The sequence below is a fragment of the Anas platyrhynchos genome, chromosome 2 (genome assembly GCF_047663525.1).
Source record: "Anas platyrhynchos isolate ZD024472 breed Pekin duck chromosome 2, IASCAAS_PekinDuck_T2T, whole genome shotgun sequence".
NCBI lineage: Eukaryota > Metazoa > Chordata > Aves > Anseriformes > Anatidae > Anas > Anas platyrhynchos.
The window spans coordinates 58,626,344-58,648,554 of record NC_092588.1 but is presented as its reverse complement, the minus strand read 5'-3'; the positions used below and the strand labels follow the sequence as shown (position 1 = coordinate 58,648,554).

Sequence of the window (22,211 nt, the reverse complement as noted above, 5' to 3'; positions counted from 1 at the left end):
AGGGAAGTGTGTTCCTGGATACTTATTTGAATACTGATATATAAAAGGTATTAATTTTTCCCTTGTTTCCACTTGAAATGTAAAATTTCTTCTTGTAACCCTTTGCATGAGAAAGACAGAAAACATGCACAATTCAACCTCATGAGGCCATAGACCTTCTGCCAGAGTAACTTAGAGTGATCTGAAGGACACAATTTGTTAGAGAACCCCAGTAAGTTTTGGGCCACTTCTGTACCACCTCTTTCTTCTACTAGTTACAAAGAGATTAGATGGCAATAAATCTCTGTGTTGATGTAAATAATTCTAATATTCACATTAGGGGATAATGAGTCTTTCATCCTTTTGAGCATGTTTTCTCTTCATAAGAAGTCAGGTTTGCAACCTATATATTAATCTTCCTTAACAAAAACAACAACAAACAACAACAACAACAACAAACAAATGTCTTTCATTTCTTCAATATAAAATATTTTTTTTCATTGTTAGACGTCAGAGTTACCCTTCTTCAGCTCTGCATACCAGATACCCTGTTTTCAATATATTTTGTAAAAAAAAAAAAAAAAAAAAAAAAAGATAAAGAAATGGAATATCAAAACACAGGCTAACATTTTTCACTGGATAACAATAAACATTATTGAACTATTTAAAAATATAACAAAGCAATAAGAAAAATAAGAAAAATATAACAAAGCAATTCTCTCTCTCTCTCTGTTTGTTTTTTTTTTCCTAGAATTTTTTTTTTCTAGGAAAAAAAAAAAAAAGAGAGAGAGAGAGAATTGGGATATTTATATTTGCTTTCATAATGACCTGCACTGTTCCCTCAATAGTAACACTCAAATAGCAAAAATTAGTGTTCATAACTCATGTACATCTCCATCACTTCTCCATTTAGCAGAATGGCAGTAATTGAGGAGAAAGGTCTCAAATAGTTGTTATGAAATAATAATAATAATAAAAAAATATTTTAAAAAGACATCGAGCCTGAGGATGAGATTCAGAGATCCTGTTTTCCAACACAGACATGACAAACAAAGCAGGGAGAATCTCATTTAGTAAATCCTATACTCTTACCCTTAAAAATCCTTGCTGTGCACAAAACTTGTGAGTTTTGAAGAGTTCTGGGGAAAAAAATACTTTTTCTATGAGTGTTGCCGTTACTACTGAGGCATTCATCATCTTCAGAACTCAGTCAATACTTAATGGTTAAAATTTGATTAAGCAGCCAATTTAACACATTTACAAAATACTAATATTTAATGAAAAAGAACCATGAATTTGTCACTTCACACACATTGGGGCTTTTGTGCTCATCAAGAAAAAATGACTATAATATTTGACCTGTATTGCTGAGATATAGAGAAAGTTTACTGTATTTTTAGTGTCAGGGTTAGGTTTTCAACCTGATTCCCAGTGTATTAGTTGCAAACTAGACATATCAAAAATACACTCTTCCCATGGAAGAGTGGTAGACAACCAGTGCTTCAGTTCACTAGAAAGGCATGATTTACCTTGTGGAAGTTCCTGAAATATGCTGCCTTCTCATCTGGAAACTTTTCTAGCCTCCTGGGACCTTTACTGGAAGCCTTCTTGAAAACCAGCCAACATCGTCTGAAAATCTGGAAACAATATCAAAGGATTATATTAGCTTTTCTTTAGAGGTAGAAATTATCACAAATGCATTCAGTTATGTAATTCACTTAGTATGAAATTTTAAAGCCACTATATTTTATTTTAAATGGCTAGAAAACCCTGAAATATCAATTATTTCTACACTAGTGATTCCAGTTCCTCGATTTATAGATATCGATTGTCAGTCTTTTATAGACTTTGTTGCTTCAGTTTCTCACACATGCCAAATTTGACAATTGCTAAGATGCAAGTAAATCCACGAACTTTGAACATTAAAAGAATTAAAAGGCTGTCATTAGGGAAAGTGCTTTCAGATATCACTCTATGCATTTCTAGCTTTCACATTTATATTCTATTTCTACAAGAGGATCAGTGTCATTGAGAAACATTTATTGCAGCTTTTAACATAACACAGTAATCAGCAGCTACTATATCTTGTACACACAGAAGAAGAAACTCCAGGTAAAATAAGTGACCATTGCTGGGCGTCTATTTCTCTCACTTAATTCAATGACAAACTTTCTAAGGAAAAACTATGCAAATTATTACATTTTGGGAATGTAGTATATAAGAAAAACATCCAAGAAGCACAAAACAAAACATTTCAATGAAAACCACACAAAATTTTACTTAGAATGCATGTTTAAGACTATTTACCAAAGGTCTGATGATATTGCCATAACCAGAAGTTTAAAATCAATCAAATAAGAAAACATTTGCAGTTCAAAGAGAAGCTGGTTGAGGCTAGTCTTCTGGTCTATTTGCATAAGTAAGGAATTATATATGGTTTTAAGATCTATGGGAGTAGTTTAGTTCATTTTCCTTTTCATTACTTGTACAGCTCTGTGAAAAATATCATATGGAATTTTATGTTATTATTTTACTAGTACATTTAGAATAACACACAAAAAAATGTTAGCTAATGGTTCTCCCACCCATATATACAGAAGAGTCTTATTTCTTCAGAAATTCTACAGAATTTAATGACACAACAAAAGAACTGCAGTACTATTTAGTTTGGATCAGATCAAGCAAATCTAACATTAGAGAAAAAAAAAAAAATAATGAAATAGGGGCAAGGAGATCTAAACTGAGTTTTCTCATAGTGTGGTATTCTCTAAACTGAATAAAAGCAGCAAATACAGTGTCACTAAAATAATTAAGCTCATTCAACTACATTTTGATAGAAGAATACTGACACTATCCTGTTGTCATTATTTCAAATGAATGTTATCAGGCAAAACAAGTGTTTTCTTTTAAAAACCTACTAATTGGACTATAAGTACTTTTATCTTCATTTAAATATTAAGACATTTAATGAAAACCTCTGTAATTATACTTTAAAAGTATACAAGTTTTTTGTTTTTTGTTTTTTTCTTTTTTTTTTTTTCTTCTAAGGTTGTAAAGTGGCAACTACTGTAGAGCTGTACTTTCTACCTCAGAAAATACTTCACCTAACCTGGGGGAAAAAAAGACAATATCATTATCTCCTGAAAAAATAGCTTTGCACTGTGGGACATTATAAACCATATTTATTAGGTAGTGCTTTCTTCAAATAACCTCTTGGCAACACTGCAATTTATTTTACCAAAACTACAACATTGCTCCCACAGTTTTTTTCTTCTTAACCCATATTAATTTTTCACAGTGTTATGGTGCGAAAATCTCCACATTTGCAGGAGATGCAGAAGATTCACTTCTTTTTGAAGGGACTCCCTTTGACTCAGTAGAAGCAATAGTGCCAACTGTCCTAAGAGGAAATATTTATTCATTTAATATAAATGTTTCTTTTAATAATACTCCCAGCTCTTCTGGGAACTGTTCCTTTTTTAGGCTATGTGTATTTTCAGTTCATCTCTTTTCCTCTGAGGATAGTATTTTCCTAAGTTCTTCATCAAGGTAAAAATCATTGCCTTCATTTCAAATCTTCTATTGATTTCCATTATCTGCCCTTAATAGTTTGCTGCCCTCACAGATATCTCTTTAGAAAAACAGATCAAGCCACAAGCCATCATCAGTGACAGCAGGTTTTAGAACAGCCACAGAACCCTCATTTTACAGATGACCTGAATTTTGTGTAGATGGTGATAAGGTAACAGAAATTTTACATCAATTGACTGAGTTGTTTTATTATTTTTTAATTTTTTATTATTTGTTCATTCTTTAAATTATTATTATTTGTTCATTTGTTCATTTTCTACACCACGGTTATATTTTATTTTAATTTAAAATATCAGTTAGATCCAGTACCTCAGAAGCATGCCTAATAAATAGAAAGCTAGACAAGCTAAGTGACAGAGTCAAATTTCTCCCCAGGAGGATGAGAGTATCTTCCAGATAAAAGGTCATCTAATGCATACTCCAAAGCAATTCATTCAGTGACAAATGAGCAGGGTATCCTGATTGGCAACTTCAGTCTTTTTTTTTCACTGGATATCAACCTGGTTGAGTGTGGAAGGGGTTCTGAGGGTCTGATAGCTAACTGACAGAATTCAAGAAGGAGGCTTTGACTGCCACCCCCCTAACCCCCCCCCCCCACACACACACACACACCACACACACACCCCGGCCCTTTATTAGAGGTGTCTTCACAGTATCAATTGATGAGGGCCAAATGTCAGTTATCTTAAGGGATGCTCCTCATTAGGCCTAATCGCAGAGCTGTGTTAAACACAAAGGCTTTGGCATATATATGGGCTGTGGGAATGAATGACTTTTGCTTTTACAGCAGAACACTTTGAACTGCAAGAGGAAGGAACTCACGTTTTACCTTTAGATTGCTACTGTTTTGGTTTATTGACAGCTGTTTTTTCCAGACCTCTAAGGAAATGAAAGATCTGAAGAAAGCAACGGCTCACTCAGTGCTGGTGTATGTACACCAAGACACATTCTTGCATTTGATTTTTTTAAACCTACAATCACTTTTAAAACTGGTAAAAAGACTTACACATTTCCAGTGGATTTCAGCAGCATTTTATCCAATCACAACAGACAGTTTGTACCGTAGTGCTTGAAAATGCATTAGCATATGAATTTACCTATAAATATGAATAAATAGGTGCAGATGCGAGCACACAGCAAACAAACATTTGCCTTTCATAAGGCACCTCATTGTTATACAGAAACCTACTCAATTATTCACGAACTATGAGATGCTCTTTTATCCCTGGCCTAGTTTAAGATGCCATTGGCTGTAATCAAAACTTCTGAAAGACTTCTGAAGTCCTCAGATAATTGGGGTAGTCATTGTGAAGGAATTCAGCATCAGCCCTTTAACAACAGAGAGAATGATAACCACTTGCAGGTTTTGTCTCTATAATATTTAGTACTTCCTGTGAGATTTAAGTATCTGTTTCTGACACATGCATAGTTGAAGAAATGCCAAATATTTGATCATTCAATCAGTTTTACAGCATTCTTGGATAAGCACCCAGAACAACAGAAGTAATTTAATAATTTTTTGTGAAGGGCAAACAACAGTTTAATGACATACTTTCTTTTTTTTTTTTTTCTTTTTTTTTTTCTTTTTTTTTTTCTCCAGAGAAATTCAGAAAGATAACATTAAATATGTGCTGTACTGGGGTTTCCTTTTTATTATAGTATCATTTAGAAGGATCCAAACTAGTTCAGTACAAGTCCTGAGGAGGACTGTAACAAAACTACCTGCTGAGTCCAGGTCAGAGCAGAGTCTCTTCAAACAGAAATATTATTTCCTCTCTGTTTTGCAAGATGCCCATTGGGCAGTAAAAACACTCCTCTCAACCCCATTATCTGTACTTCCACATCAGTAAGCAATGGCAGTAATTCAGCGCACTTGTGGTCAGGTGAGAGCTGGTTCAGCAGCCACTTGCTATAGCACATAAAGACAATTTTCATGATGATGCAGAGGGCGAACAGCCTCTCTTGCTGAAGATGGACTCTGCATAGCCTTGTCCTGCAGCAAAGAAAAAGGAGTCCAGACCTGGAACAAAATAACTTTATCTCCCCAGAATGGTTCCTGAAATCTCTGTAGTCAAAAATTCAACTTCCATTACTACTTCATTTAATCTTTAGATATCCCCTTTTTATATTTTACTTAAAACACTGCTATAGACCAATTTATGATGAAAATCTCTCCTTAACCTCTCCTTGCCTTTTCTTCTGCTTAATTCACCTTACTCTTCCAGTGATGTTTTTATTTTTTTAATAGTATTGACTAATATATGCAAAAGTCTGTCCTCTGAATAGATAACTATTCACATCTGTACCACACAGTTCTGTTTTATTATTGTTGTGGATATTCATAATAAATCTATTAAAAGACACATTAAAGCACTTACACATTGATTTACACATTACACATTGACTAAACTAGTTTTTTAGAAAAAACAATTTTTTTTCCTTTTCCTAAAATAACTTAAAAGAATTAGCTTGCTGTGGGAATCTTACATAGGAGTTTCTATTTTCCAGAGACTTCTGAAGACTTTTAATACTCATTTACAAAGATGTAATGCCTGTCTTTATCCACAGCTGTAACTAATTGAGCTTTGCCAGTCATCACTGATATTTAGAGAAGGGATTTTTATTGACAAGTCTCTACATATTATTCCAGAAATTCCATCTAACACTCAAATAATACATGTAATAATAATTTGTTTTTCATTCATTTTAACGTTTAAGTTATCATCCCCGCCCACCAAAAAAAAAAAAAAAAAAAAAAAAAAAAGTATAGATCTGTAATCAGATCGCTTAAGATTTCTTAAAGGGATACATTCCTCTGAAATCTCCATCCCCCTATCCAACAGTAAAAATGGCAATAATTTCCTCTACTATATTGGAAAACTACCTGTTTTTCTGTCATGTTTCTGACATGTTTCTGTCAGCCAGCTCCTAGCTACCGACAGAAACCATCACTGACCAGGACAGGATCAAAGAATCATTAATGGAGCTCTTTGTTAGAGAAACCCCAATGATTTTCCCAGGAAGATACCTGTACTAATATTCAGTCTTGTGTTTACATCTCATTATTTACAAAATAGGCTGGCTGACTTATCCTTCCTTACTTACATTAGATGACACATCTGCAGTTAAAGCCCTAAAACATTAAAAGTTCAAATTGACTTTGTTAGTTTTCTACATTAAAAGCGGATAAAGTTTTTATGGGGTATGTAAGAGAAATACAATATGTCATGAGGTTAAAAAACAAAGACCACCACCAACAAAAAAAGTACCTTGATGCTCAAATTAAAAAAAAAAAAAATGTAGCATCCATTGTAATGAAAGTAAAAACAGTTGTCACAATAACATCATATTTAACCATTGTTTTGACACCACCACTTGTTGATGTTGTTGTTTTGATTCTCCCGTGTATACTTTGGCAAAGGGAGAAGAGGTGAGAGGTGACATTTCACTGCTTCAGCAGAACTACATGTTGCACATTTAAATAAACTTTAAAAGGTACTGAAGAAGTTATTGTATGTGAAAAGGCCCAAGAGGAAAATTAGAAGGCAAAAATTATTCATTCCTCAGCTAAAGAGCAAGTTATAAGATTTGAACTATTGCTGAATAAAGTCAGCGGTTTAAAACAAAAAGTCAACATCAGAGTTCATCTACCTGTGTTACCAATACTTTGCATTAACAAGATAGAAGCAAGTACTCTTGTAACAACACATGCCATCACATCTGCCCTTTGGTTTCTGGGCACATTTGAAATGAAGGTGCCCCAGAAACATTGTTCCTCCTGTCTTGACCAGCACAGATCTTACTGCCTACTTTTCTGAATTACAGTTACCACAGCACTGAGCAGGTACCTTACGAATGACAAACTTCAATCTGGATGACAAAGCCAACAAGGAGAAATATCCAGGCACAGCACTGAGCTTCCACATGGGCACAGAGCAGTAGGAATCAAGGGTACTGCCCCATAACCCCATGCTAAGAAGTTGCCCATTTCCCCACAGACAAGCAGGGTTTCCCCATGGCCATCTGACATCCACCAATTTCTGCTCAAGCAGGAAGTAAGGCAAAAATAACCTACAGCCCTGATCAAATGTGTGAGATTACTTGCTTCTGTCAGTAGTTCTGGGATATGGGGCTGTTTGTTTTTTACCACAAGATACAAAAACCCTTGGGAACATTTTTTTTTTTTTTCCTATATTGATTTTAACTTTCCACTCTCTCGTCTATTTCAATGTATTTTCTTCAAACATTGCGAAAGTGTCTATCACAAAACATTCACAATAGGAGCAAAACTGCTTAAACCGTAAAGCCAAGAGTCAAAAATCACAGATATATCCCAAAATGATCACTAGTAATGCCTGTAATAAGTAAATACTGTCTGAAGATGTGTTGTTGAAGGCTGTCAAATACAGAAAATTTCATCATTTTTTATATTCTTTTTCTTGCTCTTGAGCTTCAGTGTATCATCCTAATTAGGAAGCAAAGATAAGCCTGCAGTTTAGAAACCTTGTAGTGTGACATTCTACAAGGTTATAGAAGACTATTAGGTCTTGGATCATTTTGGTATCACAGTTCAAATCCTAAATATTTTAATAGCATATTTTTATTATTTGTATTTTCCAGATTGCAAACTTAATGGCATTTAAAAACAGGAATAGAAGAAGTATAGAAACATCTGCCACAAACTCAGATTAGATCAATCCTGGTGGGCTTGATTGCAGTCAGTGAGAATTATGATGGTTAGAGATGATTATGGACAATTCACCCAGTTGAAGTATATATATGTCAATTCTCTATAACATACCATTATAGATTCATATACATATTTATAATATACTATAATTTGTGGTTTTATAGTCACAGGCTATATATGTAATCCATAAGATTCATTTTACTATTAGAGAGTTCTGTGAAATCAAAGCACACCATAGAAATTTTTGAAAGATTCATATAGTAACTAAAGTACTGTGTGCACAATCAGTTTAGCTGTGGGAGCTGAAGTATTTAAGTATTTTATTATTTTTTTTTATATATAATTTTTTCTCCTTGTGGGGGAACCAAGAGGGGGATACAAATCTGGAAAGAAAGACTTGCAAGTTTTATTCTTCTGAATAGTGATTTCCTTTTTTTTTTTTTTTTTTTTTTTTTTTTTTTTTTTTATCCATAGGTACCTACAGCTTAAAAACTTGGAAACTCGGCATCATTATTTTGCTTCAAAGCACCAGCAGGGCAGTTCAAGGATAGAAGGACAACAAAGAGTGCACTCAGATTTCATGGTAGTTTGTACCTGCACAGAATATATCACTTTTTATTTGAATCAATTATTTTAATAAAATCAGTTCCAGTAGCCATTTTTGGCTTTCTGCATTTCCAACTCAGTTTCAGCAAGACGAACGTTAGTGTCTCTTTTCAAGAAAAACTAATACTGCTCTCTTCATGTTTGGCCTCATAAAGTAGATACAAAACAAACTGTTTGCAACAGTTTTAGCAGGCATACAGCCGAAAACCCTAGAACTTAGAATATTTTAAAGAAATGGTTATAGCCAAGAAATATGAGGCATTTCATTGAGCTTAAACAAAACATGCAGCAATTATCTATGAGCAATTGTGTGGCCAGAGTTTGCACCCAAATCCATATAAAAAACTTAGAGAGAAAACTGCAGTTTGATTACTCTCTAATACAGAATTTGAGTAATTTCTCAAACTGAACCAAGCTTGAGCCATTAGTTTATTTCAGTCACCAGACACTATTGTTGCTTTTTGATGGAAACATTTTTTCACTGGTTTTTATACTGTTTTACTTTAATTAGTTAAAAACACACATAGTCCACTTGAATATGACAGACTGAAAATAATGGTTTGATATTCTGCAATGAAAAGTAGTATTTACAGAGGAGAAGTTACAACTTCTCTCTTTATTTTTTTTTATATAATATATAATATATATATAATTTATATATAATATAGCTATATATTGAAGTAATGGAAATATCACTGGAGTAAAGGTTCTTAATTTTTAACTCTTCCATGTGTAAGTTTATTAAAGCTGAAACACAATAACTTTTACACATATTTAGTAGAAACTCATAACTTTGTTCCCTCCCTCCCCCAAATAATAATAATAATAATAAAAATAAAGGCACTTCCCACATCTGCAAGGGAATTTAACATTGAGAAACAGATAAAGCTGGAGTCTTTATAATACAAAAAAATCAGACCTTTACACACAACCTGAAATAACACACATTGAAAGGAGATATAAATCTACTCAGATCCTCAGCATTGTACTTTAGGAAGGTAGGGATTTGTGAAAACAAGTGTTACAAAATCAAAACCATGAAACAGAATACCTTAAAATGAAGCAGAGCTTCTGAACAAACAGTTCAAACACCTGTTCTATACTTAAGGACAAAAAATTCAAGTAATTTTTACAGCTTCAATTCAGAGGGTTGTAAGCTCAAATTCAGAGTCAAAAATTATTCTTTAGATTGACATCATCATCAGATAGCATTCTGTCACATCTACCTGCACTTCTCTTGACATTGCAGCATAGAAACCTCTCTCAGCAAAGCTATCACAATCTTCAAGATGTATATTGTTTTGACTTATAAAATAAGTGAAAATAGTGTGCTTAGCATGAGATTTAATAAAGCTGATCACAGCACTAAGTCCAAAGCAATGTTCACAAAGATTAAAACTGTTGGATATAGATACCACTGAATATTTATACACGTGCATAATTTCTAACAGCAATTGATCCTAAGAGTAGAACAGGAAAGTTAAAGCATTTTACTTTTGGAGGTGTTTTGAAGTTTCAGCATGTGTCTATTAAATCCTGCAAAAAACAGCCACATTAATACTCGTGAAAGACAACTGTGATCTATAGGTGCTGGTATTAAGTGCTTGGTCACTGTTCCAAGAATTCTTGGAAGTGTATGCAACATATTTAAATACAGCAAGATTAAACAATATGCTAATGTAGAAGAAAAGCCCTTCAAACACCCTCTGATATACTGTATGGAAGAACAGCATATAAATTCTGAAAACTGCACTTATCCATGACATATGATTCAATAAACCTCTAAAGTAGGAGGTTGTATGAATCAATCATTTTCTAAAAATCAAATTTATCTTTTTTTTTTCCAATGGAGTTACACATAATGCTTTGACTCTCCTTTAAGCATTATGACATTCACCAGATTTTATGGAGAAATTAATTTTATATAGAAAATAAGGTGCTCTGAAAAGTGAAGCCTACTGTAGGACTAAAGTAGTACCCTGAAAACAGCAATGATCAAGAGGATGTCTAATAACAGTGAAGATTTATTGATATCTGATCACCTGCACTACTGTGCCCTTAGGTTAAACTCTTCTGCCAAAGAATCACAGATTTAACAGATGCCAGCCCAAAGACCTTCATTACATCTTTTAACCTAACTGAAGGGGAGGAAAATTAACTAATATGTGTAAATAACTGGAAATAGTTAAAGGATTCAAATTTGCAAGAATCCTCTGCAGCAGTAGTAAAAAAGATATTCAAAAGAAGCTTGCTGTTGAATAGTTTGGTGAAGTTTTTTTTTGTTTTTTTTTTTTTTGTTTGTTTTGCAGTATTCACAGAACTATCTGGAATCTGTAAAGTTGAAGCAAACAAACAAAAAATCTAATTTGCTCTAGATAAAAATTTAAGAGGAAGATGTATATAATGAATATTTCAAATACTTCACTCATTTGTATTAGTGGTATATTTTCTGCCATTTCTGCTACTTATTTTAAAGTATTTCCTGAAAATCTCTAAAAAATAATAATAAAAAAATACCAGTCTTCTATTGCAATGCATCAGTATTGCACTGGGAAGGAAAAAAAAAAAAAAAAAAAAAAAAAAAGGAGAGACTTGTCTAAGCAAGGAAAGGGTGAGAAAACAAATATTTACACAAAAATGAGGATTTGGAATAAAAAGCTATAGCCGTTAGCTCATGTAACTACTATCAAATCTGTTCAGCTTTTGTTGCAACAGCACAAATTTTTAAGATAGCATTTACTCTAAGAAAACTAGCATGAATGATCTTCCTTAAGAACTCAAAAGCAGCTGGTGTGCTACATCCCCACCCAGTTCATCCTCTGGGGATATGTGTTGGTAAGTGGGTTGGAAATTTTGTTGCAACCCAAGGGAAGTAATGCAGAGGAAAATCAGACCGTCTCCAAATCCAGGTTTCATAAGGACAAAAGACCACTCTGAATTCCCTGCTCTGTACCTGTGATAGATCTCAAAAAATGCCTGCCCTGGAAGTGTTTTAGAGATTCACCCAAAGTTTATCCAAGTAAATCCACAGAAGCCATATCAATGCCAATATGCTTTAACTCAAACCCAATACAGTAAAACTTAAGTCATCACAGATCAAATGAAAATTTATTTGGTAAAGGAAAGGTGGTAACCAAATCAATTATATTATCTCAAGAAACAAACAATCAAACAAACAAACAAAAACTGTCATTGCTTCCACTGATTATCACCAGCTTTCTAGAGCCTGTAGGAGATAAGGCTATCCTTTTACAATCACTCCCAGTGGGCAGAAGAAAGTGATTAGTCTGCTCAGCTGATGCTATCATTTTGATATTCTAAACAGCTGCATACAAATAGAAAACATCTTGATTTTTCTTTGCTCTGGAGACCATCTAGGGACAGGATTGGACAACAGAAGAGAAAAAATACTGCAATATTTGTGGTCAAATTAAACAGAACAACCTCTGATATGCTATATAGACAATACACTATCTAGCATCCTGGTTCAATATTAGCTAGAATAAGTCTCTTTTCTCACTTGCAGTACTAAATGCGCAACTGCAAAAAAGTGTTGTTGACATCCTGTGACTGCTGAGATAGTGTTGGTTACAAGTTCTGAAGCTGTAATACAAAGCTGAAGCTTTCTAATACAAAAGAGAAGGAGGGAGAGAGACAAAAATATGCTTGCGTGCTCATTAGTATTACTTCTATATTAGTAGTAATTGGCAGTATTACCAGAAGCAAGATTTGGCTTTGCGGTATTAACTGATTAATCCTAATACTTTGGTTGTGAAGTTTCAGGTAGAGACTTAAAAAGTAGGAGATTTGTCACAGATACAGTTTTATGTGAGAGCCAATCAGTTAACTCACAAAATCAGAACAAGTCAGCTTTCTTTTTAAGCAATCTTTCCATGCAAAAAGCCAGTAGAAAACTATAGTTACAAAATAAAATATGCAGACTGTATGGAAAATATCTCATAGGGTCAATAAAATAATTATTAATTATTTTTATCTAGCTTTATTAATAGCCACTCTGAATAAGAACATACTATGAATCATGAACTAAATTAAAGTTGTCAAATTCTGATGAACACAGAGGCTGACAGAGTGTGGACTAAGATTTTTAGGGGTGCATTTTTATTTTTCAATGTTATATTAATGAAATTAGCAAAGTGTGATGAGCAACTCTTCATTATGCAGTATGAGTAATTCTTACCTTCTTCAAGGTGAGAGTTTACATACATAGTACCAGTAGACTGGCTCACCACAGATACTGTCTTATACATCAAGAGTCTACAGAAAGTGTACTTTTTTGACCTATTTGTTTTGTAATTAAGTTATGGAGAAATTAACATTGCTTCCACTTCTGAAAATTCCCAAATGCTGTTCAAGACCTCAAAATCAAGGGAACCAAAGGAAGGAAAAAAATATTAATGTGGAATTACATAAATGAACACTCATAATCCCAGGTATCCTCAATGGTTCAGAGTTGTTGTTTAGAATTACATACTTATGCACACCAGATAATACATAGTGACAGCAGTAGGTAGATTTCAGTCTCTGTATGCTAACTAATATATTTTCTGGTCATACAACAATAGATTTATTGATGTATTTCTAACATAAGTAGGTCTCTAAACTCCCAGTCATATTTCCAGTATCTTGGAAATCAACCCAAGCAACTCTTTTTATTAACAAGAAAAAAAAAAAAAAAGAAAAAAAAAAGGTATCCAGCATCCAGACAGATCTAAGTGCAGCACTGCAAAGGAGCTATTGCTACACATATCACCTTAATATGTTTTAAAATCTCCATTAAGGTGACTCAATTTGCAAAGCAACTGAAATAGTTAGGTGAGAATTAGGCATAGATGAATGAGAAAAAATGTGCAAGTCACTGAGCCCTGCCTCTTTGGTTGTAAAAATCCATTCAATAGGTGGCCACCACTTTTTGAACTTCGACACATCAACATATTTATATCCAAAAAGATATCTGAAGTCTATCAGTTTTTCTTGTCCTTGTTGTACTGGCTTACCAGAACAGACTAATTCCGTTCCTGAGGAATAGAAGGAGAATGGTATCAGACATTTCACAGTCGTGCTTCTTTTTTTCATAGTTTTGGAAAGCTATTTTTTGGGGGGGATTTAATTCATAAGCCTTGTCCAGCAGAAATTTTAATTCTTGCAGCTAACATTTTCATTAATGGATTTTTGCCTTTGAATCCAAATCACTTGGTTTAGTATATTTTCCTGTTGCCTTTAGTACTTTTAACATGTATTATAATGAATCAGCAGGAAGAACTGTTTAAGTGCAGACACAGTAGTTGAATACAGAATTCACCAGTGAATTCACAGGATCAATTCACAGCAAGACAGTCACTGTGACACTCAGTAGCTGAGGATCCTGAACCATCTTACCTTTTGATGACAGAACCTTTTGTTCTATTTCTCTTTAGAAGGATCCTACTCTATTCTTTTTAGACAGAGCATAGTATGTAATTTCTCCTTCATCTCTTCTACCTTTCAAATTAATAAGCCACTGCTTCCTATTGTTTTCCCTCAGGCCTTTTTAAGTCTGACTGCTGGTCTTTAGACATCTTTCAATAATCACCTTAAATGAGTTCAGTCATGGTTTATGATGGATTTACACTTTTAGACTTTATAAATGAATAAAAATATTACATAAATGGACCCGACCCATAATGGAACATCTATCAAGCATCTTTACAATGAAATATGTCATTGAACATTTCACAGAATTCTACATTTCTCTACTGTTACCTCTATTATTGCTGCTATTTCTACTGATGCATGTGACAAATTCCTTTTCTGCTGTTAACAGGCTTCATTCTTCTGTTATTAGCAGCACAGCAATTAAGGAATATTATTAGCTTTAGTAATCGTCTCATAAGGTAAATTCCTGGAGATATATTAGAATGCCATATAATACATAGTCTGCTTATTTCCATCCTACATACATAGCTGAAATCTTCTATTTTTATAGGAGACATACCAAACAAAACATTCTACAACAATACTTGTTTGGATGCAAAGTCTTTTAAAATATTTTCCAGATATTTTAGATGCTCCTGTCCTTGTTTCTGAAGTCTGCAGAAACATCAATAAAAAGCAGTGGTTTCCAATGGCACAGACATTTTAAAGGTACAGGCAATGAAGACAAGGTCTTGGGGTTATTAATTTTTTTTCTATACTTATTCTTTTAAGGAAGTAATAGCATAGTTTTTAGCTACACAGTTTCTGAGTCTTATTTATATTCAACTTCTCCAGTCATCTCCTGCACATGGGGATCTCGCAGTTGGTTATCCGCATCTTAAAACAGTGAAAGCAGTATTATCACTGACCACAGACAGAAACAGGAAAAGTGGTATATTTCACCATAATTAGTCAAGTTTTACTTCAAAATACCACCGTTAGGATGGGTGGTCAAAATTAGCAACAACTGGTCTGTGTACATTAATATTTTCCCAATTTCGTCTCAGAATTTTCTTTTATGCCCATTGCTAATAAAAAATTATACTCAAAAATAGTTAAAAAATAATAAAAAGAAACAAAAAAAATGAAGAATATAATACATTTACAAGCTATACCTACATAGATCAATAGTAGATCTTGTAGCTGATCTTGTGGACAAACTCTTTCTAGAAGCACAGAATCTAATAATTTCTTATTCTATGTCTTCCTTGTAAGAACCATTAGAATTGTTCTAACAGAATGTGCATAAAGTAGTCTGTATATATTGAGTTTGTCTTTCAGTGCTCTTCATCATTCAGATATCATGAGAAGGCTACAATTTTCTGTCCTTAGTCAAGAAGTCTTCAAACAACCCTTGGTTGCATATAAAATCCCTGCACCCATAAAAAGAATTTCCTTTGGACTAATTCAAATGTTTTCAATTCCTTTGAATAATTATTGTTTTTTGTCCAGACAAAACATCAATAATTTTGGATTAGACCATGTTTTGGGCTTAGTCTTGGAGTCTTAGTGTTTATTTAAAATGGGATTACTTTAAAAGCAAGTTTAAAAGTGTTTCCTTGCCTTATGCCCCTGCTGTATCTACAAATACAAAAGAACCATTTAATTTAGTATAGGAAATAATAAGTTTTTGATATTTTTTTTTTTCAGGAAAAGGAAGACAAGCCTAATTAATATATAGATATATATAAAATACCTCAGGGACTTTTATGCTAATTCAATAATTCAGTACCACAATACAACATATACTTAATACCTTTAAGGTCATGTAGTTCTATGTCATCAGAGTTGTCACGGTTCTTTGTAAAAATACATCACTTTTCCAGAGATGCAAGTCACTTATGCAACTGAGTGTTTGTACTACATATACAACCACAAATAAATGGCTCAATGTGTAAATACAACTTTACTCAGACACTTTATTGTGAGAAATGTACACTATCAAAATGAAGGCACAGAAGATATCAAAGTTTAATTAATTTATAGATACTAAAATTGGAAAATTCATTAGCACAGAAGATGTAAACAAAGTGTATGTTCTTCAAATAACAATAATAATGATAATAAAGCACTTGCAAGGTTTGCTGACTGAAATCCTTCATTTTTAAGGCAGCACTTTTTCAGATATTACCACTGGTGATTAAAATTTCTTAGAACTGTCATGAAGATGGTGTGCATCATATAAGAGTGCTTAAATTAAGAAATCTATTTTAGGATCCCTCTCATTACTGCTGCAAAGAATTCTTATAAGAATTCTTATAAATTGTGAACAGCAAAAGTTTGATATGATGGCTGAGATTATTTTTAAATCACATAATAACAGTCAATAGTCCCACTCAGGGTTGATGGACTAGCTAACCTCAATGATCTTGTGAACATGTGAATTAATGACTAAAGGTAATTTCAAATGCTTACATTTTCTTTCAAATGTTCTTACAAATTCAGGTACATTTCTCTCTGAAGAGAGTTTCTGAGGAAAAATGACAGAGAGGTATTTTTCTACAGACACTTTTTTCTTTTTTTTTTTAATTCTATTTAAGTGAGGTTGAGCAGAATTGGTCCACAAGGCCTATGAGAGGTTTTGCAACTTGTAGACAGGTTTTGACAGGGCTGTCAAGCAAAGGCAATGGCTGGAAGGTTTCCTATCATGTTCTAGTTCTGCAAATGTTGAAAGAATTAATACAGTTTGCTTCTCCCAAGCCAACCTTTGTCTCTCTTTCCATTTCCCCTCCCCTCATCCTTCTTACTGCTGTATTCTTGTCAGCAGCAAAAATGTCACCTTTTGGGAAAACTTACAGTGACAGCCCTTTCCCCACTTAAGATTGCAAAAATAGCTGAAATTCAACTTTCTCCTTTCCAAATAAAGGTCTTCCCAAAAAGGGTTGTCAATAGAAATTTTAAGAAGTCAATGAACTAAAATATGGGTCTTTTAGCAATGGTTGTGGCCCACTGTGTATCTGTAAAATTTGTTTACGGTGTCTGCAGATTAAAGTTTAGTTATTTCTAAGAAAAAAAAAAAAAAAAAGTAAAAAAAAAAAAAGTAAAAAGTTTAGTGTTGCTAGAGTAAAAGAGTAAAGTTATGCTTTTTTTTTTTCCTAAATTCATCATGCTCTATGCCTCTGAATTCCATAATTCTGACCTCATCTCTTCAGTCTAAACATAGCACAGTTCAAAACATGCACACAGATGTCAGACTCTGAACAAAAGCTGAATAGAAAATAGATTTCAAACTCTCAAACGTTAGTTTCCATTGTTTTGAAAGTATGAAGGGAGAGAAGTAACTCCATGTCTGGGATCAGAGTTCTATCTGCTATTACAAAAATGTGTGCTTTTACTTAACATCATACAATGCACTCACTGTTGACAAGTTTTCAAAGTTTTGACCACATTGTCTAGATACTTATACCACAATACTTCTGGGATAGTTCAAAACTTGTATCTTTTACTCCCAGTCTACAATAACTCACACCCTGCACATGCTAAATACAATGATTTTGTTACATTTTATAGAAGAAATAGTATAGGCACCATACAGATTTTTAAATTAAGGTGCTTATTTCCACAAAGCCACTTTTCTCTCCTTTTCTGTGTCATGTTTTAAGAGAAGCACTGCATAAATCAGCATTTACAGGCCTGTTGTTGTTGTAGTAGTGCTTTGGATGAAAACATCCATCATGAATCACAGAATCATAGAATTAGGGTTGGAAAAGACCTCCAAGATCATCTGGTCCAACCATCACCCTACTACCGCTGTCACCCAATAAACCACGTCTCTAAGCACCTAACTTAGTCTAGAAAGGCCAGAGGCTCAAACCAACTGCTTTCTTTAGATTTCATCAAGGCACTTAACACCTTGCAAACTAGAAGTTAAAATTTCATTGATATTTAAATATACATGTATCACCTTTGTATTTCTGACATTCTTGTACTACTGCAGGAGCACTCCAGTGTCACAACATCAAGACTGGTGTGACTCCACAGATGCAAATTATTGCTTGAAGAGAAGAGAGTGTGTTTCCAAGCATTCCAGAAAACTCATTTCCTGCATGTCACCTTCAATTAATGATAGCTGAATGAATAAGACAAAAACTTATGTGTGAAGAAGACACACAGGATGAATAAATAAATTTGATTCATTCATTTTTCATCTAAACAACTGCAAATACCACTGAAGACAAACATAGCAAGTTATCCAAGTTATTGACAGGTTGTAAGACACATCTGAAGTGACAAAAATTTAAAATGAAACAGAACACATTTCTCATTTCCAACTCCTCGTAGTAGATTCCTTTAAGAAAAAATGACAGTGGTAAATATATAAATAAAAAGAGATTGGCTACCCTTCTTTTTATCTCACCTTACTTCTGTTTTCTTGCTCATATATAATTATTTCTGCTGCCCCCCAAGGAAGCACATTTCCAAGACTAAACAGAACTAAGACAAACAAATTTGATTTCTGAAAATTAAAATGGAACCAGCACTAAGTTTTTATCTTGTCTCACTGAAGAGTTATTTTTCATATAGAATGAAATAATTAACATTAGCTCTCAATAGAAGACTCTCAGATGATCAGAGACTTCCCAGAGCACAGGGAATTTTGCCAGTGGAAATGGCAGCTTATGCCTCAGTGATTTGAAAGCTGGTACTTCAGTTGTCTTGTTTATGAGATCAATTTGTGCAGGAATTTCACCTCTGAACCTCTTGCATATATTCAAGCAATAGTGACTAAAATATGGAAGAGAAAGAGAGGCCAAAGAAAGTATCGTCATGACCTTGTGACAAGGTCAGCTACCCACTCTACTTGGAGGCAGTCATATCTGGCCTCGTGCCTGAAAGCCTGGATGACTGTCTGCAAAACCAAACCAAACCAAAACAAAAACAAACAGCTACCTCAGGAACAACCAATACTTCATCATTATCATTCAGGATATCTCATAGGAAAGTTATGACTCAGACACACATTTTGTCTTAGATGTATCTCCCATGACTACAGTGGAGAACCCCTAAAAATCACTCATCTCAAACCTGAATAATCCTGTTCAGACCCACAGGAAAGATATTTCCAGCAAAACAAGCGGCGTAACAGTCTCAGAAATGAGCATTTTCATCTTGTATCGTTTTACAATGTTGTCTATCCCCTTCCCTGCCATATCTGTCCTTCCAAACCAAGCAAAATAAATGTCTGACAGAATCCCTTGTTCTGCACGCATGCAGACGGATACCCAATTAGAAACTTCAAAGCAAATAATTGCTGGTACAGCCTTCCTCCACTTTGCTAATTTCTTGAAATGACTGAGAACTGGCCGTAAGGCTTACTGGAAAACAATTATACTCTTTCACATAAACAGAAAAGGTAGGATAACAAGGTATTGACGTAAACTCAACCATAATTTGACATCCCTGTTTGGCATCCTAATTTCTAGGTTGAATGAGTCTTTTCTTGGATAGTTTTGAATCAAGCACAGACCCTGAACCTCTCAAAGTTCAAACAGATGCTTGACATGTCAGCTATATTTAAAAACAAAACAAAACAAAATTCATTATTAAAGTCAAGGTTCGGCACTATGTTTTTTCCCTACTACTGCAGCCTAGAGATTTCTCCTTCACTTATTTCTTTGCACTGGATCTGGAAATGAAGAACAAGTAAGAACTGGTGGCATCTCAGTAATTTCCATAGCAACACACCAATTTACCAGGCAACACCATGACTCTACTGTCAGTGAAAGCTGAAAGAAAAGTAAGACAGAGGAAGTCTTTTTCAAAAATTCAAACACATGGCTAATTTCAAGTAGACCAAATTTTAACTTCAGTTAGAATACTGGTACAAATATTTCTAAAAAAATAATAAAATAAATCAGTCTTAACATGGAGTTTATTTCCTGTAGACCTTAAACAGTGAATGGATGACTACTTTAAAATAGCCACTAGGTTTAATCATTAATTTCATTCTGTATATTATTTGCATTACAGTAAAAATAACTTAAATAAGGGGTGACATCTTCATTTTTTACTGCAGTAATACTCCATATACCCATTCGAGGATAGAAGAATGAAAAACATATTAGGTTTTAAATATGAATTTAATTTAAAATTTCCTTGCCTACTTATGACATTCATTATTTACTAAACAATACTAATAGAAATTTGATATTAAGAACAGCATAAGTTTCATTACCAATTTACAAACAGAAAAGCTTTGGAAGAAAGTTACCTATTTAATAAGTGATTCATAATCACTAAAGATGCCAGTAAAAATAAAACAAATAAACAAAAACAAATACCGCAAGAACTAAACTCAAATGATTTTTATTTATTTATATATTTTTTAATAAAGCCAAGGAAATTATAGTACTCAGGTGAAATCTTAAAGCTAATCAAAAATTCATTTGAATACAAATTGTTATGCCTCCTATAATCCAAACTGATTAATCATCATGCTCCTATCAGAGCATTTAAAAGATATTATATTTTGATAAATTGATTAAAAAAAAAGGAGTCATAATAATGAAAAAAAAATGCAGAAAAAAAAAATAAAAACACATTGAACACTTGCTCTGTCTTCCATAGGGTCTCTGCCTTTTACGGAGTGCTTGAGTGATGAATCAAACCTCCTTATTTTCCTTCTTTCCAACTCACACCATTACAATTCCAGCCTACCCATGTATTGACCCATCAAAAAACACGATCTTTTTCCCCCAAGTACTTTTCAGGGATGCACAACAACAAAAGAAATTGTAAATAACTTTTTACAAGAACTAAATGCTTCCAGAGTCACTTAGCCACAGGTACCTCAGTGAGATCATCTTAGACAACCATCCCACAGCTGGAAGATTTAATACACGTGTGTGACTTGAGGAAGTTGCTGCACTAAAAAATGGGTCTATAAGCAGATGAGGATAGTTTTGTCAGTCAGGAGTGGGGTAAAGAACAATATGAATGGCCTTTCTCTGTTACAAATCACACAAAGCCTTGTTTGATGCTTTGTTACATGATGCCTGGTACCTTAAAAGAGAAATGGCTAGCAGCAGGGAGGCAGAACTGGTATGATTACTGAAAATATTTTGCGATGAAGGAAGGTAATGATTTGCAATCTGTGTTTTATGTGACATTGAGAGAACCTCAACACAAAATGTAAGTGAAGTCAAACTTTAAATTGTTCTTAACATATCAGGAATCTGATCTTCTCTGTGGAAGAGATCTGAGCTGTGGTATGAATATACTGTTTACTGCACCCTTATCTTCAGAACTCTTACTCCATCATCCCTGAAGTTCCTGCAGAACTCCTCTTACCCCATCCTCTTCATCCTCTTTATTTCCTCCAATTTCATCTCAGATTTGTGAACTTGCTCAGCACCATTGTTCTTGTTCTCACTGCACTCAGTCTCATACTTCAAGTAGCAAACATTCCCAGCTTGCTTCCACTCAGTCCAGTACATTTCCTACTTGCCCTGTCTAGGAAAGCAATGAGTGTCTCTCCCTTCATTCTTCCTTGAAATTCTGAATTCAGAACCTCACTTATACCAGGCTGCCAAACAATCTTTATTCACACAGTGTGGTGAAACATCTAAATGTACAATTATTTACCTAAGAGGTATGAGCAATAATATAACATTGTCAAAGGACAAACAATGCAGTGTAGTGATAGGACAAGGAAGAATGGTTTTAACTGAAAAAGGGTAGGTTTAGATCAGACATAAGGAAGAAGTTCTTTACCATGAGGGTGGTGAGGCACTGGAACAAGTTGCCCCGAGAAGCTGTGGATTCTTGAACTTCCCCAGAAGTATTCAAGGTCAGGTTGTATGGGGCTTTGAGCAACCTGATATAACGGGAGGTGTCCTTGACCATGGCAGGGGGGTTGGAAATAGGTGATAGG

At 34.0% G+C, this 22,211-nt stretch overlaps 1 protein-coding gene across 3 annotated transcripts in view; it reads right to left on the bottom strand.

Moving 5' to 3' along the window:
- Window positions 1-22,211, bottom strand: part of DOK6 (docking protein 6) — a 251,284-nt gene that overhangs the window by 151,894 nt on the left and 77,179 nt on the right. For all 3 annotated transcript variants that reach the window (XM_038174136.2, XM_072034808.1, XM_027451907.3), the window contains exon 2: window positions 1,509-1,616. In XM_038174136.2, coding sequence (XP_038030064.1) covers window positions 1,509-1,616 — 108 coding nt within the window. The remainder of the gene's footprint in view (window positions 1-1,508; window positions 1,617-22,211) is intronic.